At 44.3% G+C, this 27762-nt stretch overlaps 1 protein-coding gene across 3 annotated transcripts; it reads left to right on the top strand.

The window, feature by feature from the left end:
• Window positions 1-1971: 1971 nt before the first annotated feature.
• LOC133148535 (uncharacterized) lies at window positions 1972-12068 on the top strand. Of its 3 annotated transcripts, none has more exons than XM_061271576.1 (2): window positions 1972-2811; window positions 8759-12068. In XM_061271576.1, exon 2 carries the CDS (start codon window positions 9096-9098, stop codon window positions 11358-11360), a length of 2265 nt encoding a protein of 754 aa, XP_061127560.1. In that variant the 5' UTR covers window positions 1972-2811; window positions 8759-9095; the 3' UTR covers window positions 11361-12068. The 3 variants fall into 3 exon arrangements, with proteins under 3 accessions (XP_061127560.1, XP_061127561.1, XP_061127562.1); XM_061271577.1 differs by lacking the exon at window positions 1972-2811 and adding an exon at window positions 5851-6385 and having other exon boundaries at window positions 9723-12068; XM_061271578.1 differs by lacking the exon at window positions 1972-2811 and having other exon boundaries at window positions 7759-10932; window positions 11250-12068.
• The last annotated feature ends 15694 nt before the right edge of the window (window positions 12069-27762 follow it).

The following is a 27762-nucleotide window of genomic DNA, read 5'->3' as shown; positions in this document are numbered from 1 at the left end:
TAATTTTATTGCTTAAATCGCATTTTCTCGGCGAGCTGAGCACTTTTTCTGAATTGTGCCGCTCCCGTCACTCTGGTTAGGTTGGCATCGAAAAAAAACGCTCTCGGGTGCTTTAGAGTGCCGAGTTTATTACTGCGCATTAAGAAATGACCACCTCCAACGTTTGGTTTATGTTTTATAAGCATTTTTAATTTTATTGCTTAAATCGCATTTTCTCGGCGAGCTGAGCACTTTTTCTGAATTGTGCCGCTCCCGTCACTCTGGTTAGGTTGGCATCGAAAAAAACGCTCTCGGGTGCTTTAGAGTGCCGAGTTTATTACTGCGCATTAAGAAATGACCACCTCCAACGTTTGGTTTATGTTTTATAAGCATTTTTAATTTTATTGCTTAAATCGCATTTTCTCGGCGAGCTGAGCACTTTTTCTGAATTGTGCCGCTCCCGTCACTCTGGTTAGGTTGGCATCGAAAAAAACGCTCTCGGGTGCTTTAGAGTGCCGAGTTATTCACTGCGCATGAAGAAATGACCACCTCCAACGTTTGGTTTATGTTTAATAAGCATTTTTAATTTTATTGCTTGAATCGCATTTTCTCGGCGAGCTGAGCACTTTTTCTGAATTGTGCCGCTCCCGTCACTCTGGTTAGGTTGGCATCGAAAAAAACGCTCTCGGGTGCTTTAGAGTGCCGAGTTTATCACTGCGCATGAAGAAATGACCACCTCCAACGTTTGGTTTATGTTTTATAAGCATTTTTAATTTTATTGCTTAAATCGCATTTTCTCGGCGAGCTGAGCGCTTTTTCTGAATTGTGCCGCTCCCGTCACTCTGGTTATATGTTGGCATCGAAAAAAACGCTCTCGGGTGCTTTAGAGTGCCGAGTTTATCACTGCGCATGAAAAAATGACCACCTCCAACGTTTGGTTTATGTTTTATAAGCATTTTTAATTTTATTGCTTAAATCGCATTTTCTCGGCGAGCTGAGCACTTTTTCTGAATTGTGCCGCTCCCGTCACTCTGGTTAGGTTGGCATCGAAAAAAACGCTCTCGGGTGCTTTAGAGTGCCGAGTTTATCACTGCGCATGAAGAAATGACCACCTCCAACGTTTGGTTTATGTTTTATAAGCGTTTTTAAATTTATTGCTTAAATCGCATTTTCTCGGCGAGCTGAGCGCTTTTTCTGAATTGTGCCGCTCCCGTCACTCTGGTTAGGTTGGCATCGAAAAAAACGCTCTCGGGTGCTTTAGAGTGCCGAGTTATTCACTGCGCATGAAGAAATGACCACCTCCAACGTTTGGTTTATGTTTTATAAGCATTTTTAGTTTTATTGCTTAAATCGCATTTTCTCGGCGAGCTGAGCACTTTTTCTGAATTGTGCCGCTCCCGTCACTCTGGTTAGGTTGGCATCGAAAAAAACGCTCTCGGGTGCTTTAGAGTGCCGAGTTTATCACTGCGCATGAAGAAATGACCACCTCCAACGTTTGGTTTATGTTTTATAAGCATTTTTAATTTTATTGCTTAAATCGCATTTTCTCGGCGAGCTGAGCACTTTTTCTGAATTGTGCCGCTCCCGTCACTTGGCATCGAAAAAAACGCTCTCGGGTGCTTTAGAGTGCCGAGTTATTCACTGCGCATGAAGAAATGACCACCTCCAACGTTTGGTTTATGTTTTATAAGCATTTTTAATTTTATTGCTTAAATCGCATTTTCTCGGCGAGCTGAGCGCTTTTTCTGAATTGTGCCGCTCCCGTCACTCTGGTTAGGTTGGCATCGAAAAAAACGCTCTCGGGTGCTTTAGAGTGCCGAGTTTATTACTGCGCATTAAGAAATGACCACCTCCAACGTTTGGTTTATGTTTTATAAGCATTTTTAATTTTATTGCTTAAATCGCATTTTCTCGGCGAGCTGAGCGCTTTTTCTGAATTGTGCCGCTCCCGTCACTCTGGTTAGGTTGGCATCGAAAAAAACGCTCTCGGGTGCTTTTGTTGGAAAATTGTATATATATGTTATCATGCGTTCTCTTTTAGTTTCTATATTACTATATTACAGTAAATGATGTCTCGTTAGATCTACCGTTAGATTAGATCTGCGTACGTGCGTTCGTTGTTCTGCTTTGCTGTTCTTATGTCCACCACAGAATACCACATCAGCCAAGGTGTGAGGTCTTGTCTCGGTCAGCGAGAGACAGCAGCAACGACATTGTGTCAGCCTTCCTCAAGTGGCTGACTCGGCACCTCACACCCTCAAGAAATGGAGCGCTGGGAGCGCCCCTGGTCCTTGCTGATAAGACTGCTTGAACCCATTGAACTTGATGAACTCTGTTTGCTCTTTCCTATGTCGCCACATTAGCATAACGTTTGCAGTAATCTACACACACCAGAAGTTTCCTGCGCTTACCAAAAGCAGAAACCGTTTGCGCTTCCCCCTACCCTTATTTGGTTTCTGCTACACATGTGATGAGGAAAATTCCCCAAATAAAGAGAGCAAGGATGCAGACAGACTTTAGTGTAGGTTGGGCATTGTAAGCTGTCTGTACTGCACTCCTTGCGCAAGCTACGACTCAATATTCTGCCTCACTTGTGGTCTGTCCGTTGGTGCGTTTCTCTTAACATTTATTCACTCTGTCTGTAAAAACCTAACAGAAATTGGGGGCTCGTCCGGGATTTCTATACGTCCTTGCGGCTCCGGCGGGACTCCTCGACGCAGGAAAAATCCTTGGCCAAGGTAAACAAAAGCCCTTTGACGGGACTGCCTCGAGCGGTTCGGCTGGACGCTGGGGGGACTGCCGAAATCACCCGAGGAAAAGGACCAGCGGACTGTGAGTAGGAATATTGATTCTACTAAAAGGAATGAATGAGCGGTGACAAGAGGTCACTTAAAGAGAAAAGTGACGAGAAGTCACTAAAACCTTGGGAATTCTAGACCCTGTCAAGTAAATAGGAACAGTTAAATTCCGCGGGGCGGTGCGGAGCCCCCTAACTAATTGTTAGTTAAACCTAGCGATTAATTGTTAGTTAAATTCCGCAAGGAGGTGCGGACTCCTCTGTTATTCCTAAAAGTGGTGAAAAACGCGTGTGGTGTGTTTGTGTGCGGTTTGACTGAGAGTGATCTCATTTGAGCTCTCCTCTATATAAAAACACAGGATTGTAAACAGTGGCTTTGTGTGAGGTGCAGAGGCTAGAGAACTCTCCGCTTCCCTGCTGGGAAGGTGAAAGGAGACTTACTCCACATCGAATATTTAACCACTGTCCTGTGAATAAAGTTGGCTTTAGGACACTGTAGGTGCCATTCGAACCGCCAACTCCGAAATTTAGAAAATAAAACCATGGGAAATTTAAACAGCAAACGAAACTCTTTACCTCGAGATAAATTAAAATGCAAAGATTGGAAATTAATGGAATGGGTCGACCCTAAAAATGTGAAATATCTCGATAAATGGATAACGAATTATAACTTCGATGGTCAATTGAGTGCAACCTCATTAAACAATCTCAAACAATCGATTATTGCCAAACATGGTGCAAATAAAAAGAATAAAGATGGGTATCATTTAATAGTGAAATGGGAATTGGAAGCAGAAAAAAGAAAATGTGGACAAATAAAAGAAAAATTAAAGAACAAAAGGAGCGAAGAAAAGTCCGTCTCCAAAGAGAGCCTTTTATTGCACAGACGAGAAGATGATGAAACTTCAGTGGCGCGGCCTCGCTTGAGAGCCGTGCCCGAGGAGGGGGTGGATTCAGATGAGAAAGATGAACAGATTGTTAGGAGAAGTACTGTGGAGCGCGAGCGATTGTACCCACAATTGCCGGTCGTAGATGACCCTCCAAAATATAGTGATTTTGCTCACGCCATGGTTACGCGGAGCCGCGTAAAAGCGGAAGCTCCCTCTCCATCGGCCCCCGTAGCAGACGGCAGCCCGAACTACATGGGCGCAGGAGTAACCGAGGCCTACCCAATGATTCAAGTGGCAAACCCCCATGATGACGGAGGGCCCACTATTTTAGTCTACAGAACGTGGACTCATGCTGATGTAAAATCAGCCACTGAGGGAATAGCATTGCCGTCTGAAGATGTTGAGCAATATTGTACTGACATGATGCAACTCATTGCTTCTTATAATTTAAGAGGAGATGAGGTGCAACAAGTTTTTATGGCAACTTTGACCAAAGACTGGGCCAGTGTCAAGGGCAATTGGGATCCTTTTGATGAAAATGGCCGCCCATTGGAATATAATGGGCTGCCATTGAGAAATCAAATTGAGCAACTTTTGGGCAGGATAAAAACTAAATTTCAACGTAGAGCAAATTATGCAGAAATTGGTCGAACCAAACAAAAAGAGGATGAATTGTTTGAAGATTATAGACACAGATTGGAGAAAGTGTTCAAAGCCAATAGCGGCTTGGTACCTGGAACTGAGGTTTACAACCAGCAGTTCAAAAATGCTCTACATACAAATTCGCGACCAGCAATTCAAAACTGGGTTGTGAAACATATGATCACTTTCCCTACTTCCACACTGCCACAATTTATTGATCATGCCATGCATGCTGAGAAAGTTGTTAATTTGAAAAAAGGAAAAGAAAAAGGGAAAGTGGCTACCATTTTTTTTTTTTGCTGATAAAGACTCACATGATGCATTTTATCAAAACAAAACTTTTGAACCTTACCAGAAGAAGCATGGTCGTGGAAACTTCCGCGGCAAGGGCAGGGGAGGCTACCGGCATGGTGCTCTCGGTTATGGCCCGACAGGTCAACCGAAACAACCTAGCACTCAGCCTCCTGTCTGCTGGGCGTGCGGCAAGGAGGGCCACATAGCAAAATATTGTCCGGACCCCCATAAAAGCGGGGCTGTCCCTCCCTTGTGACTAACCGACAGTCAGCATGGAACTGAAGGAGCTGTTTTGACAACAGCTCCCCCTATTGATGCAGATTTGAACATTCAGGACTTGTTGATGAACAATGTAGAGAAACCTGTGATAACTTTGTTTGTGAATGGTACTCCCATTACCTTTTTGTGTGATTCAGGAGCGTGCATCACTACTTGTCGCGACATTCCTGCGGATGTGCGAGAAGGCGGGAGATCCTTTTGGGTGAGGGCAGCAAATGGAATGACAACTCCAGTTCCTCAGTCTCATCCAGTCTGGATACGGGACCCTGAAGGAGGAAGTTGTTGCATTCCTGTCTTGCTGATGCCAAATTGCCCTATTAACTTGCTTGGAAGAGATGCTCTCACTGCTCTTGGTCTTTCTCTAGTATCTCTTGATGACAAAATCGTTGTCAAAAGGCGTCACCAATTACAAATATTTGGTCAATTTCATTGCTACTATTTTTATTCATTGGATTTAATTGACCCCGAGGTGAGACAATTTGGGTCTCCTCTTTTGGCACGGGCCAGAAGCCTTTTGCGATGCCCTGAGCAGGCAATGGAACCAAACGACTTGCACGTGACCTTGTGGCACAAGGACACGCCCGGTCCTGACCAAAACTACGAAGCCATGCTTAAGGCTGCTACGCCTATCATCTTGAGAGCAGCTTTCCTCTTACATGATGGTGAAAGCCGCGCTTGTGTAGTCATGCAGCCAGCTCCCTCTAGAATCGAAAATTTACACAAGACGGCCACCCCGCTCCATATCTCTTTGTTCCGACCTTTTTCATCCACATGGCAAAGCGTGGGATTCATGGCCAAAGACGGATTGGCTGCCCTTGACTGGACTCGAGATAGTTCTGGTGTTCTTTACAGTCCTTCTACCAAGCTTTTCAGAAGTGTCTTGAACCACATCTTTTTCCTTTCTTGTGGTGTGCATGCTAAAACTTGTTCTAAGAAAGCACCCTCAGCTTGACATTTTGTGTTGTCACCAGGAGATGAGCAGGTCCTCGCTGAGGTCCCGACTGATCTCTGGTCAACAGGGCCCTCTGACGTTGGGTTGGTGAAAAGTGCACTTCCTGTTGTCATTAGACCTAAGACTGAGTACCGTCCTTGTGTGCGACAGTATCCATTGAAACCCGATGCCCTGCAAGGCATCGCACCTGTTATTTCGGATTTGCTAAAAGCTGGTGTCATTATTCTCTGTCCTGATTCTCCTTGTAATACTCCGATTTTTCCTGTGAAGAAAGCGCCTCCTTCTGTCGGGTGGAGAATGGTGCAAGATTTGCAAGCAGTGAACAGCGCCGTCATTCAGAGGGCACCTTGTGTCCCTGACCCACACACCTTGTTGAATTCATTGACGCCTGATGCAAAGATATTCTCAGTAATTGATATTAGCAACGCTTTCTTCTCTGTTCCTGTTGCTGAAGAAAGCCAGTTTTGGTTTGCATTTACTTATGCTGGCTCGAGGTACACCTTTACCAGACTGCCCCAAGGGTACTGCGAAAGCCCAACTATCTATTCGCAGGTGATGGCGGCCAGCATGGCAAAATTTGTCCCGCCAAAGGGAAGTCAGATTTTGCTCTATGTTGATGACATTTTGATTGCTTCTCCTGATTTTGATTCTTGTCAGACGGACACACTTGCAGTGTTACATCACTTGGCGAAGGAAGGCCACAAGGTCAGCAAAAACAAGCTCCAACTGTGGTCCGAGGAAATTAAATATTTAGGACACAATCTTAGTTCCCAAGGTCGAACTATAATTGAGAGCAGGAAAGTTTCCATTTTGCAGGCCCCTAAACCACTCACTAAGAAACAAATGATGTCTTTTCTGGGTCTTGCTGGTTATTGCAGGAGCTGGGTGCCTGATTATGCCCAAATTGTCGCTCCTCTGTCCAAATTAATGTATGTTGAGGACATCTCGATGTCCACTCCACTAAAATGGACTCCTGAGGCGGAGGATGCATTTGTGTTGATCAAGCAGGCATTGGTCTCTAGCTCCACTCTAGCCTTGCCCAATTATGACAAACCGTTTGTCCAGACTGTTGATTGCAAAGGTCATTATATGACCTCTGTTTTGATGCAATCGCATGGCTTGAAACTTCGCCCTATTGCCTTTTATTCTTCTAAATTGGATAGTGTTGCTTGCGCTCTCCCACCATGTGTGAGGGCCGTGGTGGCGGCCTCCATGGCTGTGGAAAGCAGCGCCAGCGTTGTGTTGTTTCATCCTTTAACGCTGAAAGTTCCGCATGCAGTGTCAGCTCTTTTGCTACAAACAAACATGACCTTTTTGTCGCCTGCACGTCACTTGTCGTGCATGGCTACTTTGCTTTCCCAACCGCATCTGACCGTTGAGAGGTGCACAACACTCAATCCTGCTACTCTCATTCCTCTTCCGGATGACGGTGATTTCCATGATTGTGTCGATGCGGCCCAACAAGTAGCCAAGGCTCGGCCCGATCTGGAGGACACACCCTTGTCTGACGGTCACGTGGTTTTTGTTGATGGATCTTCGAAGAAAAATGCTCTTGGCGTGACCCTCTCTGGTTACGCTGTCGTTACAGCTGACGAGGTTTTGAAAGCTGTGAAACTGCCTTCCCATATGTCGGCACAGGCCGCTGAACTCATTGCTCTCACGGAAGCTTGCATTCTTTTCGCGAACAGGCCTGTCACCATTTGGACTGACAGTCAGTATGCTTTTGCCACAGTGCACGTCTTTGCTCAACAATGGAGCAACCGTGGCATGGTAACATCTACAGGCAAGCCCGTCACCCATTCGACATTGCTTCCCCAACTTTTGGACGCTGTCCAACTGCCCTCCAAGGTGGCGGTCTGCAAATGTGCTGCTCATACTACTAGGACTGATCCTGTTTCTTTGGGTAACGCCTTCGCTGACAGGTCTGCCAAGGCTGCCGCTGAAGGCGTGCTCCATGTCCTCTCTTCTTGTACTGATAGCGATTCCGTGTCTCACGTTTCTCCTGACGTGCTGCTTGACATGCAATCTCAAAGCCCCTCCCAGGAGCGCCTCTCTTGGGAGAAACGGGGCGCCATTAAAAATGACAATGGCCTTTTTGTGTGACCTCTGGGCAAGCCTGTCTTGCCTCGGAACTTGTATAAGTGGGCTGCTATTTCGAGTCATGGGGTCACCCATGTCTCGACAGGGGGGATGGTGAAACAGATTGAGTCCATTTACACAGCATACGGGTTTGCTGGTTTTTCGCAACAATTTTGCAGAGCATGTTTGATTTGTGCTAAACACAATCCACAAGGTAACTTGCGACCTCGGAGAGGAAAATTTCCGACTCCATTGTATCCATTTCACACAATACATATGGATTACATCCAATTAAATAAGAGCGAGGGAAAAGAATATTGTTTGGTCATCATCGATGCGTTTTCTAAATGGGTAGAAGTTTTTCCCACTAGACATGCGGACGCACTAACAGTAGCAAAAGCATTGTGCAAAGACATTATTCCAAGATATGGCATTCCAGAAAAAATTTATAGTGACAATGGTCAACATTTTGTCAATCAAGTGGTGCAAAACATTGGGAGATTGTTCCACATAAATATAAAGAACCATTGTTCCTACCATCCACAGTCAGCTGGCTTGATTGAGCGTTTTAATGGTACTATAAAAAATAGACTAAAAAAATGCATGGAGGAAACTAAACGACCATGGACTCAGTGTCTAGATTTAGTGAAAATGTACATGAATGTTACAAGTACGACTGGGTTGACTCCCTATGAAACCATCTTTGGAAGGCCGTACAGGCTTCCTCAGTTTAAAAATGTTTGGGACGTGCCGGAAGAGGCCACTTTGGCCGACTACATGAGAAAAATGTTGGAACATGCTAAAAATCAGACCAGTAACATTACTGACCAACCCATCTCTCCGCAGGAGGACCCCAAAGTGGTTCCGGGAGACTGGGTCTTGATCAGGAGCATCAAGAAGAAGAATTGGCACTCGCCCAAGTGGGAAGGTCCCTTTTTAGTGCTTCTCACAACACCTAACGCTTTAAAAATAGCCGAACGTAACACGTGGATTCATTTGTCACACTGTAAAAAGGTGATCTCCGCAGACCCAACCTAAGTACGGAAGGTGTGCAAGTCTGGTAATAGTGCCTGATTCTGGTGCCAAGATCCAGGGTTGACACGAAAGCCAGCAGAAGCATTCCAAGCCACCAACCCGAAGCTCAGGGAGTTGACTCTGAGGAGATCTAAAACTAGGTGTTAAAATGCCGTTGGAACAATGTCTTGCGAAGGTGCGGGATGGTTGCAAACCTTGGGAAGCATTCATTTGGATTTTTGTCATTTTTGGTTTCACTGTAGTTGGGACAGTGTGCTATATGCGCATCGGCCCTGTTTTTATAAAACACACGACTCCAGACAGTTCACCTGGAGTTTCCACTGTTCCTGATTTACCTGTAGTTTCCGCTGTTTCTGATTCACCTGATGTTTTTACTATTTCTGATTATGAGTTTTACAAACTTTGTTCGACGGATAACGATCCTAGGCACAGTCGCGATAGTTCCGTTGGTTCCCGATATTGTCCATGGGATGATGTTGCTTCGCGTAGACATAGGCGTGAGGTCTCGTCCATTAGGCCCACCTTTAAACACTGCACGCCTGCTCTCGTTCACGACGGTATTTCCTGCGTGCCATGGCGCATAGCCAACGCGTACCTACATTCATTGGCGTTCACCGTGGCCCCAAACACGGCTTCCACTATCACCGTGCCCTTGAAGAGTTTGAAAGGTACCCGACAAGGCTGGCTCACTACGGGTGACAAATGGCCTGGGTATTGGTGGTATTTGACTGTCAATCCAGACATTTCGGACTGGAGCGCCTTCATCACCTCGCAGGTACCAGGTTACTGGCCTCCTGGCTCCAGTGAAGAAGCTGTGTTTTTTGCTAAACGTATCACTTTGAAGAACCAAGGCTCAAGCCTTCTTTTGACCGTTACACTCCCTGATGACACGGTTCGGCCCCCTCACGCTACCCTGCTCAATACTTCCTGTTGGGGTTTTCAGTTGTGGGCTTGGTCCTCTGGGAAGGATCCTCAGTTTCCTATTGTCCTTTGCGTTAACAAAACTATGCGGGGCGCTGACAGTCCCGTGTTGAGCGACTTTTCCAAAACATCTGGGGCAGTGATTACGAGCGTGGCCCTCACCGATGTAGACAGTCACTTTGTGGCCTCCACAGGTATGAGTGGCCAGACTAACAATTGGCTCCTCATGGCCGAGCAAGCTGCTAATGTGACTAACACCAGTTGCGTTGTGTGTATGGGCCCACGGCCCCTCTTGAGAATCATTCCCGCGAGTGTGGCTCCTGAGTGTGCGATTTTTGTGATGTCTACCCCTTCCATTCCGTCTGCTCATCCTTGCTCCAGTTGGGACAAGGTCTATCCCGTTTCCTCCTTGGCAAAGTCCAAACCCCTTTTTTCCACTGATGTTGCTAAAGGTAATTTCACGTGCATCAAGTTGCCCGGTACCGGCGCAAGCCTAGGCGTTTTGTCAGCTCCTTTGTGCACTTCCCTGTTCTATGGCGCTGCCTTTTTCTCACCCATCGCTCGTAGTGATATTTGGTTTTGGTGCAACACTGACACACTTTATGATAGTCTCCCTTTTAATAGCTCTGGTACTTGCGCTTTGGTGACCCTTTTGCTTCCCGTTTTATTAATGCCCGCATCTACTCATGAGCTAGACGTTTTTATTGATTCTTTTGTGCCCCGACCCTGGTCGAGGGCTAAGCGGAGTGCCGAGTGGCAAGGCGCGGCGGATCCGACCTATATAGATGCCATTGGAGTTCCCAGAGGAGTGCCGGATGAGTATAAGCTGGTGAACCAGATAGCAGCTGGTTTCGAATCCTCCATTTGTTGGTGGTGCACCCTTAACAAAAATGTTGACAGGATCAATTACATCCACTACAACGTGCAGAGGCTTGGAAATTGGACCGAGGCGGGCTTCAGAGCGGTCCACTCCCAGCTGGCCGCGACTTCCCTCATGGCTTTCCAGAACCGGATGGCCCTTGACATGCTACTCGCTAAGGAGGGCGGTGTCTGCGCCATGTTCGGTGAGCAATGCTGCACTTTTATCCCAAATAACACTGCAGCCGGCGGAAGCCTGTCCCTGGCCCTTGAGGGTTTGAGGACCTTGAATGGGAAGATGAAGGACCACAGTGGTGTGAACACGGAGGTTTGGAACAGCTGGCTGAATGTGTTCGGCAAGTACCGCACCCTGGTTTCCTCGGTCCTTGTCTCCCTTGCCGTTTTTTCTGCTGTTTTGACCTTGTGTGGATGTTGTTGCATTCCGTGTCTCCGGTCCCTAATTAATAAATTGATTACGACCGCTATCTCTCCGCCGGCTGACGCTTTTCCGTTGCTCCCTGAGGACGACTTTGAGCTCCCACGGCCCCCGAGTTGTCATCTTCGCATTGACTCCATTGATGAGGCCCCCGCTGTGGACCTGTCCGACCTTTTTCCTGAGTCCGACGTTGTCTGATTGGCTTCGGTCGCCTCCCGGGTGTAAATTTGTTCTTATGACGTATGATCCTGCGGCTGAAAATCTTTTGAAGTAGCCTTTGGGTGATTTGAGGGTCTCTGAGAACTTATGATAAACAGGGGGGAATTGTTGGAAAATTGTATATATATGTTATCATGCGTTCTCTTTTAGTTTCTATATTACTATATTACAGTAAATGATGTCTCGTTAGATCTACCGTTAGATTAGATCTGCGTACGTGCGTTCGTTGTTCTGCTTTGCTGTTCTTATGTCCACCACAGAATACCACATCAGCCAAGGTGTGAGGTCTTGTCTCGGTCAGCGAGAGACAGCAGCAACGACATTGTGTCAGCCTTCCTCAAGTGGCTGACTCGGCACCTCACACCCTCAAGAAATGGAGCGCTGGGAGCGCCCCTGGTCCTTGCTGATAAGACTGCTTGAACCCATTGAACTTGATGAACTCTGTTTGCTCTTTCCTATGTCGCCACATTAGCATAACGTTTGCAGTAATCTACACACACCAGAAGTTTCCTGCGCTTACCAAAAGCAGAAACCGTTTGCGCTTCCCCCTACCCTTATTTGGTTTCTGCTACACATGTGATGAGGAAAATTCCCCAAATAAAGAGAGCAAGGATGCAGACAGACTTTAGTGTAGGTTGGGCATTGTAAGCTGTCTGTACTGCACTCCTTGCGCAAGCTACGACTCAATATTCTGCCTCACTTGTGGTCTGTCCGTTGGTGCGTTTCTCTTAACATTTATTCACTCTGTCTGTAAAAACCTAACAGCTTTATAGTGCCGAGTTTATCACTGCGCATGAAGAAATGACCACCTCCAACGTTTGGTTTATGTTTTATAAGCATTTTTAATTTTATTGCTTAAATCGCATTTTCTCGGCGAGCTGAGCACTTTTTCTGAATTGTGCCGCTCCCGTCACTCTGGTTAGGTTGGCATCGAAAAAAACGCTCTCGGGTGCTTTAGAGTGCCGAGTTTATCACTGCGCATGAAGAAATGACCACCTCCAACGTTTGGTTTATGTTTTATAAGCATTTTTAAATGTATTGCTTAAATCGCATTTTCTCGGCGAGCTGAGCGCTTTTTCTGAATTGTGCCGCTCCCGTCACTCTGGTTAGGTTGGCATCGAAAAAAACGCTCTCGGGTGCTTTAGAGTGCCGAGTTTATCACTGCGCATGAAGAAATGACCACCTCCAACGTTTGGTTTATGTTTAATAAGCATTTTTAATTTTATTGCTTAAATCGCATTTTCTCGGCGAGCTGAGCACTTTTTCTGAATTGTGCCGCTCCCGTCACTCTGGTTAGGTTGGCATCGAAAAAAACGCTCTCGGGTGCTTTAGAGTGCCGACTTTATCACTGCGCATGAAGAAATGACCACCTCCAACGTTTGGTTTATGTTTTATAAGCATTTTTAATTTTATTGCTTAAATCGCATTTTCTCGGCGAGCTGAGCACTTTTTCTGAATTGTGCCGCTCCCGTCACTCTGGTTAGGTTGGCATCGAAAAAAACGCTCACGGGTGCTTTAGAGTGCCGAGTTTATTACTGCGCATTAAGAAATGACCACCTCCAACGTTTGGTTTATGTTTTATAAGCATTTTTAATTTTATTGCTTAAATCGCATTTTCTCGGCGAGCTGAGCACTTTTTCTGAATTGTGCCGCTCCCGTCACTCTGGTTAGGATGGCATCGAAAAAAACGCTCTCGGGTGCTTTAGAGTGCCGAGTTATTCACTGCGCATGAAGAAATGACCACCTCCAACGTTTGGTTTATGTTTTATAAGCATTTTTAATTTTATTGCTTAAATCGCATTTTCTCGGCGAGCTGAGCACTTTTTCTGAATTGTGCCGCTCCCGTCACTCTGGTTAGGTTGGCATCGAAAAAAACGCTATCGGGTGCTTTAGAGTGCCGAGTTATTCACTGCGCATGAAGAAATGACCACCTCCAACGTTTGGTTTATGTTTAATAAGCATTTTTAATTTTATTGCTTAAATCGCATTTTCTCGGCGAGCTGAGCACTTTTTCTGAATTGTGCCGCTCCCGTCACTCTGGTTAGGTTGGCATCGAAAAAAACGCTCTCGGGTGCTTTAGAGTGCCGAGTTTATTACTGCTCATTAAGAAATGACCACCTCCAACGTTTGGTTTATGTTTTATAAGCATTTTTAATTTTATTGCTTAAATCGCATTTTCTCGGCGAGCTGAGCACTTTTTCTGAATTGTGCCGCTCCCGTGACTCTGGTTAGGTTGGCATCGAAAAAAACGCTCTCGGGTGCTTTAGAGTGCCGAGTTATTCACTGCGCACGAAGAAATGACCACCTCCAACGTTTGGTTTATGTTTTATAAGCATTTTTAATTTTATTGCTTAAATCGCATTTTCTCGGCGAGCTGAGCGCTTTTTCTGAATTGTGCCGCTCCCGTCACTCTGGTTAGGTTGGCATCGAAAAAAACGCTCTCGGGTGCTTTAGAGTGCCGAGTTTATTACTGCGCATTAAGAAATGACCACCTCCAACGTTTGGTTTATGTTTTATAAGCATTTTTAATTTTATTGCTTAAATCGCATTTTCTCGGCGAGCTGAGCACTTTTTCTGAATTGTGCCGCTCCCGTCACTCTGGTTAGGTTGGCATCGAAAAAAACGCTCTCGGGTGCTTTAGAGTGCCGAGTTTATTACTGCGCATTAAGAAATGACCACCTCCAACGTTTGGTTTATGTTTTATAAGCATTTTTAATTTTATTGCTTAAATCGCATTTTCTCGGCGAGCTGAGCACTTTTTCTGAATTGTGCCGCTCCCGTCACTCTGGTTAGGTTGGCATCGAAAAAAACGCTATCGGGTGCTTTAGAGTGCCGAGTTATTCACTGCGCATGAAGAAATGACCACCTCCAACGTTTGGTTTATGTTTTATAAGCATTTTTAATTTTATTGCTTAAATCGCATTTTCTCGGCGAGCTGAGCGCTTTTTCTGAATTGTGCCGCTCCCGTAACTCTGGTTAGGTTGGCATCGAAAAAAACGCTCTCGGGTGCTTTAGAGTGCCGAGTTTATCACTGCGCATGAAGAAATGACCACTTCCAACGTTTGGTTTATGTTTTATAAGCATTTTTAATTTTATTGCTTAAATCGCATTTTCTCGGCGAGCTGAGCGCTTTTTCTGAATTGTGTCGCTCCCGTCACTCTGGTTAGGTTGGCATCGAAAAAAACGCTCTCGGGTGCTTTAGAGTGCCGAGTTATTCACTGCGCATGAAGAAATGACCACCTCCAACGTTTGGTTTATGTTTAATAAGCATTTTTAATTTTATTGCTTAAATCGCATTTTCTCGGCGAGCTGAGCGCTTTTTCTGAATTGTGCCGCTCCCGTCACTCTGGTTAGGTTGGCATCGAAAAAAACGCTCTCGGGTGCTTTAGAGTGCCGAGTTATTCACTGCGCATGAAGAAATGACCACCTCCAACGTTTGGTTTATGTTTAATAAGCATTTTTAATTTTATTGCTTAAATCGCATTTTCTCGGCGAGCTGAGCACTTTTTCTGAATTGTGCCGCTCCCGTCACTCTGGTTAGGTTGGCATCGAAAAAAACGCTCTCGGGTGCTTTAGAGTGCCGAGTTTATTACTGCGCATTAGGAAATGACCACCTCCAACGTTTGGTTTATGTTTTATAAGCATTTTTAATTTTATTGCTTAAATCGCATTTTCTCGGCGAGCTGAGCGCTTTTTCTGAATTGTGCCGCTCCCGTCACTCTGGTTAGGTTGGCATCGAAAAAAACGCTCTCGGGTGCTTTAGAGTGCCGAGTTTCTTACTGCGCATTAAGAAATGACCACCTCCAACGTTTGGTTTATGTTTTATAAGCATTTTTAATTTTATTGCTTAAATCGCATTTTCTCGGCGAGCTGAGCACTTTTTCTGAATTGTGCCGCTCCCGTCACTCTGGTTAGGTTGGTGTGGTGAATTCTCTTCGATGGTCAGCTGGTCTTCCAACCAAGATGGTGAAAAAGTGGCTGGTTTGGGGAAGGAAAACTTCAGTCACACATGGCTGATTGGGGAAAGATTTTATTCAACCGATGTCAGAGAGAAGTGTCTCGCGCCCTAGCCAAGATGTCGAGTCCCTTTGTCTACTCTCGTCCTAAACCTTATACTCTTGCGCTTCCCTCCACGCGGGAGCGCGCAGATGGGGCTGTTGGCTGACCTATGACCCCGCAGTTGCCTCCCCATCTCTACATCGTGTGTATCTTAGCAGTTGTTAATGGAAGCCAGATGTGTCTGGCGCCAATGAGTCTACCTTCCTGGACCAAGCCCCAAACAATACCACACGAACCTGACCCGAACATGCCCTGGTCGTACTTAGGCTTACTAGTGAGATGAACATTGCATGATATCATGATAATAATACACTACATTGGCATCGAAAAAAACGCTCTCGGGTGCTTTAGAGTGCCGAGTTTATTACTGCGCATTAAGAAATGACCACCTCCAACGTTTGGTTTATGTTTTATAAGCATTTTTAATTTTATTGCTTAAATCGCATTTTCTCGGCGAGCTGAGCACTTTTTCTGAATTGTGCCGCTCCCGTCACTCTGGTTAGGTTGGCATCGAAAAAAACGCTATCGGGTGCTTTAGAGTGCCGAGTTATTCACTGCGCATGAAGAAATGACCACCTCCAACGTTTGGTTTATGTTTAATAAGCATTTTTAATTTTATTGCTTAAATCGCATTTTCTCGGCGAGCTGAGCACTTTTTCTGAATTGTGCCGCTCCCGTCACTCTGGTTAGGTTGGCATCGAAAAAAAACGCTCTCGGGTGCTTAAGAGTGCCGAGTTTATCACTGCGCATGAAGAAATGACCACCTCCAACGTTTGGTTTATGTTTTATAAGCATTTTTAATTTTATTGCTTACATCGCATTTTCTCGGCGAGCTGAGCGCTTTTTCTGAATTGTGCCGCTCCCGTCACTCTGGTTAGGTTGGCATCGAAAAAAACGCTCTCGGGTGCTTTAGAGTGCCGAGTTTATCACTGCGCATGAAGAAATGACCACCTCCAACGTTTGGTTTATGTTTTATAAGCATTTTTAATTTTATTGCTTAAATCGCATTTTCTCGGCGAGCTGAGCGCTTTTTCTGAATTGTGCCGCTCCCGTCACTCTGTTTAGGTTGGCATCGAAAAAAACGCTCTCGGGTGCTTTAGAGTGCCGAGTTATTCACTGCGCATGAAGAAATGACCACCTCCAACGTTTGGTTTATGTTTAATAAGCATTTTTAATTTTATTGCTTAAATCGCATTTTCTCGGCGAGCTGAGCGCTTTTTCTGAATTGTGCCGCTCCCGTCACTCTGGTTAGGTTGGCATCGAAAAAAACGCTCTCGGGTGCTTTAGAGTGCCGAGTTATTCACTGCGCATGAAGAAATGACCACCTCCAACGTTTGGTTTATGTTTAATAAGCATTTTTAATTTTATTGCTTAAATCGCATTTTCTCGGCGAGCTGAGCACTTTTTCTGAATTGTGCCGCTCCCGTCACTCTGGTTAGGTTGGCATCGAAAAAAACGCTCTCGGGTGCTTTAGAGTGCCGAGTTTATTACTGCGCATTAAGAAATGACCACCTCCAACGTTTGGTTTATGTTTTATAAGCATTTTTAATTTTATTGCTTAAATCGCATTTTCTCGGCGAGCTGGGCACTTTTTCTGAATTGTGCCGCTCCCGTCACTCTGGTTAGGTTGGCATCGAAAAAAACGCTCTCGGGTGCTTTAGAGTGCCGAGTTTATTACTGCGCACGAAGAAATGACCACCTCCAACGTTTGGTTTATGTTTTATAAGCATTTTTAATTTTATTGCTTAAATCGCATTTTCTCGGCGAGCTGAGCACTTTTTCTGAATTGTGCCGCTCCCGTCACTCTGGTTAGGTTGGCATCGAAAAAAACGCTCTCGGGTGCTTTAGAGTGCCGAGTTTATTACTGCGCATTAAGAAATGACCACCTCCAACGTTTGGTTTATGTTTTATAAGCATTTTTAATTTTATTGCTTAAATCGCATTTTCTCGGCGAGCTGAGCACTTTTTCTGAATTGTGCCGCTCCCGTCACTCTGGTTAGGTTGGCATCGAAAAAAACGCTCTCGGGTGCTTTAGAGTGCCGAGTTTATTACTGCGCATTAAGAAATGACCACCTCCAACGTTTGGTTTATGTTTTATAAGCATTTTTAATTTTATTGCTTAAATCGCATTTTCTCGGCGAGCTGAGCACTTTTTCTGAATTGTGCCGCTCCCGTCACTCTGGTTAGGTTGGCATCGAAAAAAACGCTCTCGGGTGCTTTAGAGTGCCGAGTTATTCACTGCGCATGAAGAAATGACCACCTCCAACGTTTGGTTTATGTTTAATAAGCATTTTTAATTTTATTGCTTGAATCGCATTTTCTCGGCGAGCTGAGCACTTTTTCTGAATTGTGCCGCTCCCGTCACTCTGGTTAGGTTGGCATCGAAAAAAACGCTCTCGGGTGCTTTAGAGTGCCGAGTTTATCACTGCGCATGAAGAAATGACCACCTCCAACGTTTGGTTTATGTTTTATAAGCATTTTTAATTTTATTGCTTAAATCGCATTTTCTCGGCGAGCTGAGCGCTTTTTCTGAATTGTGCCGCTCCCGTCACTCTGGTTATATGTTGGCATCGAAAAAAACGCTCTCGGGTGCTTTAGAGTGCCGAGTTTATCACTGCGCATGAAAAAATGACCACCTCCAACGTTTGGTTTATGTTTTATAAGCATTTTTAATTTTATTGCTTAAATCGCATTTTCTCGGCGAGCTGAGCACTTTTTCTGAATTGTGCCGCTCCCGTCACTCTGGTTAGGTTGGCATCGAAAAAAACGCTCTCGGGTGCTTTAGAGTGCCGAGTTTATCACTGCGCATGAAGAAATGACCACCTCCAACGTTTGGTTTATGTTTTATAAGCGTTTTTAAATTTATTGCTTAAATCGCATTTTCTCGGCGAGCTGAGCGCTTTTTCTGAATTGTGCCGCTCCCGTCACTCTGGTTAGGTTGGCATCGAAAAAAACGCTCTCGGGTGCTTTAGAGTGCCGAGTTATTCACTGCGCATGAAGAAATGACCACCTCCAACGTTTGGTTTATGTTTTATAAGCATTTTTAGTTTTATTGCTTAAATCGCATTTTCTCGGCGAGCTGAGCACTTTTTCTGAATTGTGCCGCTCCCGTCACTCTGGTTAGGTTGGCATCGAAAAAAACGCTCTCGGGTGCTTTAGAGTGCCGAGTTTATCACTGCGCATGAAGAAATGACCACCTCCAACGTTTGGTTTATGTTTTATAAGCATTTTTAATTTTATTGCTTAAATCGCATTTTCTCGGCGAGCTGAGCACTTTTTCTGAATTGTGCCGCTCCCGTCACTTGGCATCGAAAAAAACGCTCTCGGGTGCTTTAGAGTGCCGAGTTATTCACTGCGCATGAAGAAATGACCACCTCCAACGTTTGGTTTATGTTTTATAAGCATTTTTAATTTTATTGCTTAAATCGCATTTTCTCGGCGAGCTGAGCGCTTTTTCTGAATTGTGCCGCTCCCGTCACTCTGGTTAGGTTGGCATCGAAAAAAACGCTCTCGGGTGCTTTAGAGTGCCGAGTTTATTACTGCGCATTAAGAAATGACCACCTCCAACGTTTGGTTTATGTTTTATAAGCATTTTTAATTTTATTGCTTAAATCGCATTTTCTCGGCGAGCTGAGCACTTTTTCTGAATTGTGCCGCTCCCGTCACTCTGGTTAGGTTGGCATCGAAAAAAACGCTCACGGGTGCTTTAGAGTGCCGAGTTTATTACTGCGCATTAAGAAATGACCACCTCCAACGTTTGGTTTATGTTTTATAAGCATTTTTAATTTTATTGCTTAAATCGCATTTTCTCGGCGAGCTGAGCACTTTTTCTGAATTGTGCCGCTCCCGTCACTCTGGTTAGGATGGCATCGAAAAAAACGCTCTCGGGTGCTTTAGAGTGCCGAGTTATTCACTGCGCATGAAGAAATGACCACCTCCAACGTTTGGTTTATGTTTTATAAGCATTTTTAATTTTATTGCTTAAATCGCATTTTCTCGGCGAGCTGAGCACTTTTTCTGAATTGTGCCGCTCCCGTCACTCTGGTTAGGTTGGCATCGAAAAAAACGCTCTCGGGTGCTTTAGAGTGCCGAGTTTATCACTGCGCATGAAGAAATGACCACCTCCAACGTTTGGTTTATGTTTTATAAGCATTTTTAATTTTATTGCTTAAATCGCATTTTCTCGGCGAGCTGAGCGCTTTTTCTGAATTGTGCCGCTCCCGTCACTCTGGTTGGCATCGAAAAAAACGCTCTCGGGTGCTTTAGAGTGCCGAGTTTATCACTGCGCATGAAGAAATGACCACCTCCAACGTTTGGTTTATGTTTTATAAGCATTTTTAATTTTATTGCTTAAATCGCATTTTCTCGGCGAGCTGAGCGCTTTTTCTGAATTGTGCCGCTCCCGTAACTCTGGTTAGGTTGGCATCGAAAAAAACGCTCTCGGGTGCTTTAGAGTGCCGGGTTTATCACTGCGCATGAAGAAATGACCACTTCCAACGTTTGGTTTATGTTTTATAAGCATTTTTAATTTTATTGCTTAAATCGCATTTTCTCGGCGAGCTGAGCACTTTTTCTGAATTGTGCCGCTCCCGTCACTCTGGTTAGGTTGGCATCGAAAAAAACGCTCTCGGGTGCTTTAGAGTGCCGAGTTTATTACTGCGCATTAAGAAATGACCACCTCCAACGTTTGGTTTATGTTTTATAAGCATTTTTAATTTTATTGCCTAAATCGCATTTTCTCGGCGAGCTGAGCACGTTTTCTGAATTGTGCCGCTCCCGTCACTCTGGTTAGGTTGGCATCGAAAAAAACGCTCTCGGGTGCTTTAGAGTGCCGAGTTTATTACTGCGCATTAAGAAATGACCACCTCCAACGTTTGGTTTATGTTTTATAAGCATTTTTAATTTTATTGCTTAAATCGCATTTTCTCGGCGAGCTGAGCACTTTTTCTGAATTGTGCCGCTCCCGTCACTCTGGTTAGGTTGGCATCGAAAAAAACGCTCTCGGGTGCTTTAGAGTGCCGAGTTTATCACTGCGCATGAAGAAATGACCACCTCCAACGTTTGGTTTATGTTTAATAAGCATTTTTAATTTTATTGCTTAAATCGCATTTTCTCGGCGAGCTGAGCACTTTTTCTGAATTGTGCCGCTCCCGTCACTCTGGTTAGGTTGGCATCGAAAAAAACGCTCTCGGGTGCTTTAGAGTGCCGACTTTATCACTGCGCATGAAGAAATGACCACCTCCAACGTTTGGTTTATGTTTTATAAGCATTTTTAATTTTATTGCTTAAATCGCATTTTCTCGGCGAGCTGAGCACTTTTTCTGAATTGTGCCGCTCCCGTCACTCTGGTTAGGTTGGCATCGAAAAAAACGCTCACGGGTGCTTTAGAGTGCCGAGTTTATTACTGCGCATTAAGAAATGACCACCTCCAACGTTTGGTTTATGTTTTATAAGCATTTTTAATTTTATTGCTTAAATCGCATTTTCTCGGCGAGCTGAGCACTTTTTCTGAATTGTGCCGCTCCCGTCACTCTGGTTAGGTTGGCATCGAAAAAAACGCTCTCGGGTGTTTTAGAGTGCCGAGTTATTCACTGCGCATGAAGAAATGACCACCTCCAACGTTTGGTTTATGTTTTATAAGCATTTTTAATTTTATTGCTTAAATCGCATTTTCTCGGCGAGCTGAGCACTTTTTCTGAATTGTGCCGCTCCCGTCACTCTGGTTAGGTTGGCATCGAAAAAAAACGCTCTCGGGTGCTTTAGAGTGCCGAGTTTATCACTGCGCATGAAGAAATGACCACCTCCAACGTTTGGTTTATGTTTTATAAGCATTTTTAATTTTATTGCTTAAATCGCATTTTCTCGGCGAGCTGAGCACTTTTTCTGAATTGTGCCGCTCCCGTCACTCTGGTTAGGTTGGCATCGAAAAAAACGCTCACGGGTGCTTTAGAGTGCCGAGTTTATTACTGCGCATTAAGAAATGACCACCTCCAACGTTTGGTTTATGTTTTATAAGCATTTTTAATTTTATTGCTTAAATCGCATTTTCTCGGCGAGCTGAGCACTTTTTCTGAATTGTGCCGCTCCCGTCACTCTGGTTAGGTTGGCATCGAAAAAAACGCTCTCGGGTGTTTTAGAGTGCCGAGTTATTCACTGCGCATGAAGAAATGACCACCTCCAACGTTTGGTTTATGTTTTATAAGCATTTTTAATTTTATTGCTTAAATCGCATTTTCTCGGCGAGCTGAGCACTTTTTCTGAATTGTGCCGCTCCCGTCACTCTGGTTAGGTTGGCATCGAAAAAAAACGCTCTCGGGTGCTTTAGAGTGCCGAGTTTATCACTGCGCATGAAGAAATGACCACCTCCAACGTTTGGTTTATGTTTTATAAGCATTTTTAATTTTATTGCTTAAATCGCATTTTCTCGGCGAGCTGAGCGCTTTTTCTGAATTGTGCCGCTCCCGTCACTCTGGTTAGGTTGGCATCGAAAAAAACGCTCTCGGGTGCTTTAGAGTGCCGAGTTTATCACTGCGCATGAAGAAATGACCACCTCCAACGTTTGGTTTATGTTTTATAAGCATTTTTAATTTTATTGCTTAAATCGCATTTTCTCGGCGAGCTGAGCGCTTTTTCTGAATTGTGCCGCTCCCGTAACTCTGGTTAGGTTGGCATCGAAAAAAACGCTCTCGGGTGCTTTAGAGTGCCGAGTTTATCACTGCGCATGAAGAAATGACCACTTCCAACGTTTGGTTTATGTTTTATAAGCATTTTTAATTTTATTGCTTAAATCGCATTTTCTCGGCGAGCTGAGCACTTTTTCTGATTTGTGCCGCTCCCGTCACTCTGGTTAGGTTGGCTTCGAAAAAAACGCTCTCGGGTGCTTTAGAGTGCCGAGTTTATTACTGCGCATTAAGAAATGACCACCTCCAACGTTTGGTTTTTGTTTTATAAGCATTTTTAATTTTATTGCTTAAATCGCATTTTCTCGGCGAGCTGAGCACTTTTTCTGAATTGTGCCGCTCCCGTCACTCTGGTTAGGTTGGCATCGAAAAAAAACGCTCTCGGGTGCTTTAGAGTGCCGAGTTATTCACTGCGCATGAAGAAATGACCACCTCCAACGTTTGGTTTATGTTTTATAAGCATTTTTAATTTTATTGCTTAAATCGCATTTTCTCAGCGAGCTGAGCACTTTTTCTGAATTGTGCCGCTCCCGTCACTCTGGTTAGGTTGGCATCGAAAAAAACGCTCTCGGGTGCTTTAGAGTGCCGAGTTTATCACTGCGCATGAAGAAATGACCACCTCCAACGTTTGGTTTATGTTTTATAAGCATTTTTAATTTTATTGCTTAAATCGCATTTTCTCGGCGAGCTGAACGCTTTTTCTGAATTGTGCCGCTCCCGTCACTCTGGTTAGGTTGGCATCGAAAAAAACGCTCTCGGGTGCTTTAGAGTGCCGAGTTATTCACTGCGCATGAAGAAATGACCACCTCCAACGTTTGGTTTATGTTTAATAAGCATTTTTAATTTTATTGCTTAAATCGCATTTTCTCGGCGAGCTGAGCGCTTTTTCTGAATTGTGCCGCTCCCGTCACTCTGGTTAGGTTGGCATCGAAAAAAACGCTCTCGGGTGCTTTAGAGTGCCGAGTTATTCACTGCGCATGAAGAAATGACCACCTCCAACGTTTGGTTTATGTTTAATAAGCATTTTTAATTTTATTGCTTAAATCGCATTTTCTCGGCGAGCTGAGCACTTTTTCTGAATTGTGCCGCTCCCGTCACTCTGGTTAGGTTGGCATCGAAAAAACCGCTCTCGGGTGCTTTAGAGTGCCGAGTTTATTACTGCGCATTAAGAAATGACCACCTCCAACGTTTGGTTTATGTTTTATAAGCATTTTTAATTTTATTGCTTAAATCGCATTTTCTCGGCGAGCTGAGCACTTTTTTCTGAATTGTGCCGCTCCCGTCACTCTGGTTAGGTTGGCATCGAAAAAAACGCTCTCGGGTGCTTTAGAGTGCCGAGTTATTCACTGCGCATGAAGAAATGACCACCTCCAACGTTTGGTTTATGTTTTATAAGCATTTTTAATTTTATTGCTTAAATCGCATTTTCTCGGCGAGCTGAGCACTTTTTCTGAATTGTGCCGCTCCCGTCACTCTGGTTAGGTTGGCATCGAAAAAAACGCTCTCGGGTGCTTTAGAGTGCCGAGTTTATCACTGCGCATGAAGAAATGACCACCTCCAACGTTTGGTTTATGTTTTATAAGCATTTTTAATTTTATTGCTTAAATCGCATTTTCTCGGCGAGCTGAGCGCTTTTTCTGAATTGTGCCTGTCCCGTCACTCTGGTTAGGTTGGCATCGAAAAAAACGCTCTCGGGTGCTTTAGAGTGCCGAGTTATTCACTGCGCATGAAGAAATGACCACCTCCAACGTTTGGTTTATGTTTAATAAGCATTTGCATTTTTAATTTTATTGCTTAAATCGCATTTTCTCGGCGAGCTGAGCGCTTTTTCTGAATTGTGCCGCTCCCGTCACTCTGGTTAGGTTGGCATCGAAAAAAACGCTCTCGGGTGCTTTAGAGTGCCGAGTTATTCACTGCGCATGAAGAAATGACAACCTCCAACGTTTGGTTTATGTTTAATAAGCATTTTTAATTTTATTGCTTAAATCCCATTTTCTCGGCGAGCTGAGCACTTTTTCTGAATTGTGCCGCTCCCGTCACTCTGGTTAGGTTGGCATAAAAAAAAACGCTCTCGGGTGCTTTAGAGTGCCGAGTTTATTACTGCGCATTAAGAAATGACCACCTCCAACGTTTGGTTTATGTTTTATAAGCATTTTTAATTTTATTGCTTAAATCGCATTTTCTCGGCGAGCTGAGCGCTTTTTCTGAATTGTGCCGCTCCCGTCACTCTGGTTAGCTTGGCATCGAAAAAAACGCTCTCGGGTGCTTTAGAGTGCCGAGTTTATTACTGCGCATTAAGAAATGACCACCTCCAACGTTTGGTTTATGTTTTATAAGCATTTTTAATTTTATTGCTTAAATCGCATTTTCTCGGCGAGCTGAGCACTTTTTCTGAATTGTGCCGCTCCCGTCACTCTGGTTAGGTTGGCATCGAAAAAAACGCTCACGGGTGCTTTAGAGTGCCGAGTTTATTACTGCGCATTAAGAAATGACCACCTCCAACGTTTGGTTTATGTTTTATAAGCATTTTTAATTTTATTGCTTAAATCGCATTTTCTCGGCGAGCTGAGCACTTTTTCTGAATTGTGCCGCTCCCGTCACTCTGGTTAGGTTGGCATCGAAAAAAACGCTCTCGGGTGATTTAGAGTGCCGAGTTACTCACTGCGCATGGAGAAATGACCACCTCCAACGTTTGGTTTATGTTTTATAAGCATTTTTAATTTTATTGCTTAAATCGCATTTTCTCGGCGAGCTGAGCACTTTTTCTGAATTGTGCCGCTCCCGTCACTCTGGTTAGGTTGGCATCGAAAAAAACGCTCTCGGGTGCTTTAGAGTGCCGAGTTATTCACTGCGCATGAAGAAATGACCACCTCCAACGTTTGGTTTATGTTTAATAAGCATTTTTAATTTTATTGCTTAAATCGCATTTTCTCGGCGAGCTGAGCACTTTTTCTGAATTGTGCCGCTCCCGTCACTCTGGTTAGGTTGGCATCGAAAAAAACGCTCTCGGGTGCTTTAGAGTGCCGAGTTTATTACTGCGCATTAAGAAATGACCACCTCCAACGTTTGGTTTATGTTTTATAAGCATTTTTAATTTTATTGCTTAAATCGCATTTTCTCTGCGAGCTGAGCGCTTTTTCTGAATTGTGCCGCTCCCGTCACTCTGGTTAGGTTGGCATCGAAAAAAACGCTCTCGGGTGCTTTAGAGTGCCGAGTTTATCACTCCGCATGAAGAAATGACCACTTCCAACGTTTGGTTTATGTTTTATAAGCATTTTTAATTTTATTGCTTAAATCGCATTTTCTCGGCGAGCTGAGCTGAATTGTGCCGCTCCCGTCACTCTGGTTAGGTTGGCATCGAAAAAAACGCTCTCGGGTGCTTTAGAGTGCCAAGTTATTCACTGCGCATGAAGAAATGACCACCTCCAACGTTTGGTTTATGTTTTATAAGCATTTTTAATTTTATTGCTTAAATCGCATTTTCTCGGCGAGCTGAGCGCTTTTTCTGAATTGTGCCGCTCCCGTCACTCTGGTTAGGTTGGCATCGAAAAAAACGCTCTCGGGTGCTTTAGAGTGCCGAGTTTATTACTGCGCATTAAGAAATGACCACCTCCAACGTTTGGTTTATGTTTTATAAGCATTTTTAATTTTATTGCCTAAATCGCATTTTCTCGGCGAGCTGAGCACGTTTTCTGAATTGTGCCGCTCCCGTCACTCTGGTTAGGTTGGCATCGAAAAAAACGCTCTCGGGTGCTTTAGAGTGCCGAGTTTATTACTGCGCATTAAGAAATGACCACCTCCAACGTTTGGTTTATGTTTTATAAGCATTTTTAATTTTATTGCTTAAATCGCATTTTCTCGGCGAGCTGAGCACTTTTTCTGAATTGTGCCGCTCCCGTCACTCTGGTTAGGTTGGCATCGAAAAAAACGCTCTCGGGTGCTTTAGAGTGCCGAGTTTATCACTGCGCATGAAGAAATGACCACCTCCAACGTTTGGTTTATGTTTAATAAGCATTTTTAATTTTATTGCTTAAATCGCATTTTCTCGGCGAGCTGAGCACTTTTTCTGAATTGTGCCGCTCCCGTCACTCTGGTTAGGTTGGCATCGAAAAAAACGCTCTCGGGTGCTTTAGAGTGCCGAGTTTATCACTGCGCATGAAGAAATGACCACCTCCAACGTTTGGTTTATGTTTTATAAGCATTTTTAATTTTATTGCTTAAATCGCATTTTCTCGGCGAGCTGAGCGCTTTTTCTGAATTGTGCCGCTCCAGTCACTCTGGTTAGGTTGGCATCGAAAAAAACGCTCTCGGGTGCTTTAGAGTGCCGAGTTTATCACTGCGCATGAAGAAATGACCACCTCCAACGTTTGGTTTATGTTTTATAAGCATTTTTAATTTTATTGCTTAAATCGCATTTTCTCGGCGAGCTGAGCGCTTTTTCTGAATTGTGCCGCTCCCGTAACTCTGGTTAGGTTGGCATCGAAAAAAACGCTCTCGGGTGCTTTAGAGTGCCGAGTTTATCACTGCGCATGAAGAAATGACCACTTCCAACGTTTGGTTTATGTTTTATAAGCATTTTTAATTTTATTGCTTAAATCGCATTTTCTCGGCGAGCTGAGCACTTTTTCTGATTTGTGCCGCTCCCGTCACTCTGGTTAGGTTGGCATCGAAAAAAACGCTCTCGGGTGCTTTAGAGTGCCGAGTTTATTACTGCGCATTAAGAAATGACCACCTCCAACGTTTGGTTTATGTTTTATAAGCATTTTTAATTTTATTGCTTAAATCGCATTTTCTCGGCGAGCTGAGCACTTTTTCTGAATTGTGCCGCTCCCGTCACTCTGGTTAGGTTGGCATCGAAAAAAAACGCTCTCGGGTGCTTTAGAGTGCCGAGTTATTCACTGCGCATGAAGAAATGACCACCTCCAACGTTTGGTTTATGTTTTATAAGCATTTTTAATTTTATTGCTTAAATCGCATTTTCTCGGCGAGCTGAGCACTTTTTCTGAATTGTGCCGCTCCCGTCACTCTGGTTAGGTTGGCATCGAAAAAAACGCTCTCGGGTGCTTTAGAGTGCCGAGTTTATCACTGCGCATGAAGAAATGACCACCTCCAACGTTTGGTTTATGTTTTATAAGCATTTTTAATTTTATTGCTTAAATCGCATTTTCTCGGCGAGCTGAGCGCTTTTTCTGAATTGTGCCGCTCCCGTCACTCTGGTTAGGTTGGCATCGAAAAAAACGCTCTCGGGTGCTTTAGAGTGCCGAGTTATTCACTGCGCATGAAGAAATGACCACCTCCAACGTTTGGTTTATGTTTAATAAGCATTTTTAATTTTATTGCTTAAATCGCATTTTCTCGGCGAGGTTGAGCGCTTTTTCTGAATTGTGCCGCTCCCGTCACTCTGGTTAGGTTGGCATCGAAAAAAACGCTCTCGGGTGCTTTAGAGTGCCGAGTTTATCACTGCGCATGAAGAAATGACCACCTCCAACGTTTGGTTTATGTTTTATAAGCATTTTTAATTTTATTGCTTAAATCGCATTTTCTCGGCGAGCTGAGCGCTTTTTCTGAATTGTGCAGCTCCCGTCACTCTGGTTAGGTTGGCATCGAAAAAAACGCTCTCGGGTGCTTTAGAGTGCCGAGTT

This window comes from Syngnathus typhle, unplaced genomic scaffold, assembly GCF_033458585.1.
Source record: "Syngnathus typhle isolate RoL2023-S1 ecotype Sweden unplaced genomic scaffold, RoL_Styp_1.0 HiC_scaffold_103, whole genome shotgun sequence".
Lineage (NCBI taxonomy): Eukaryota > Metazoa > Chordata > Actinopteri > Syngnathiformes > Syngnathidae > Syngnathus > Syngnathus typhle.
This window is presented reverse-complemented; position numbering and strand designations above follow the sequence as displayed.

Excerpts from the sequence above, each read along its gene's own strand:
- LOC133148535 (XM_061271576.1), top strand. The coding sequence starts at position 9,096 with ATGCCGTTGGAACAATGTCTTGCGAAGGTGCGGGATGGTTGCAAACCT.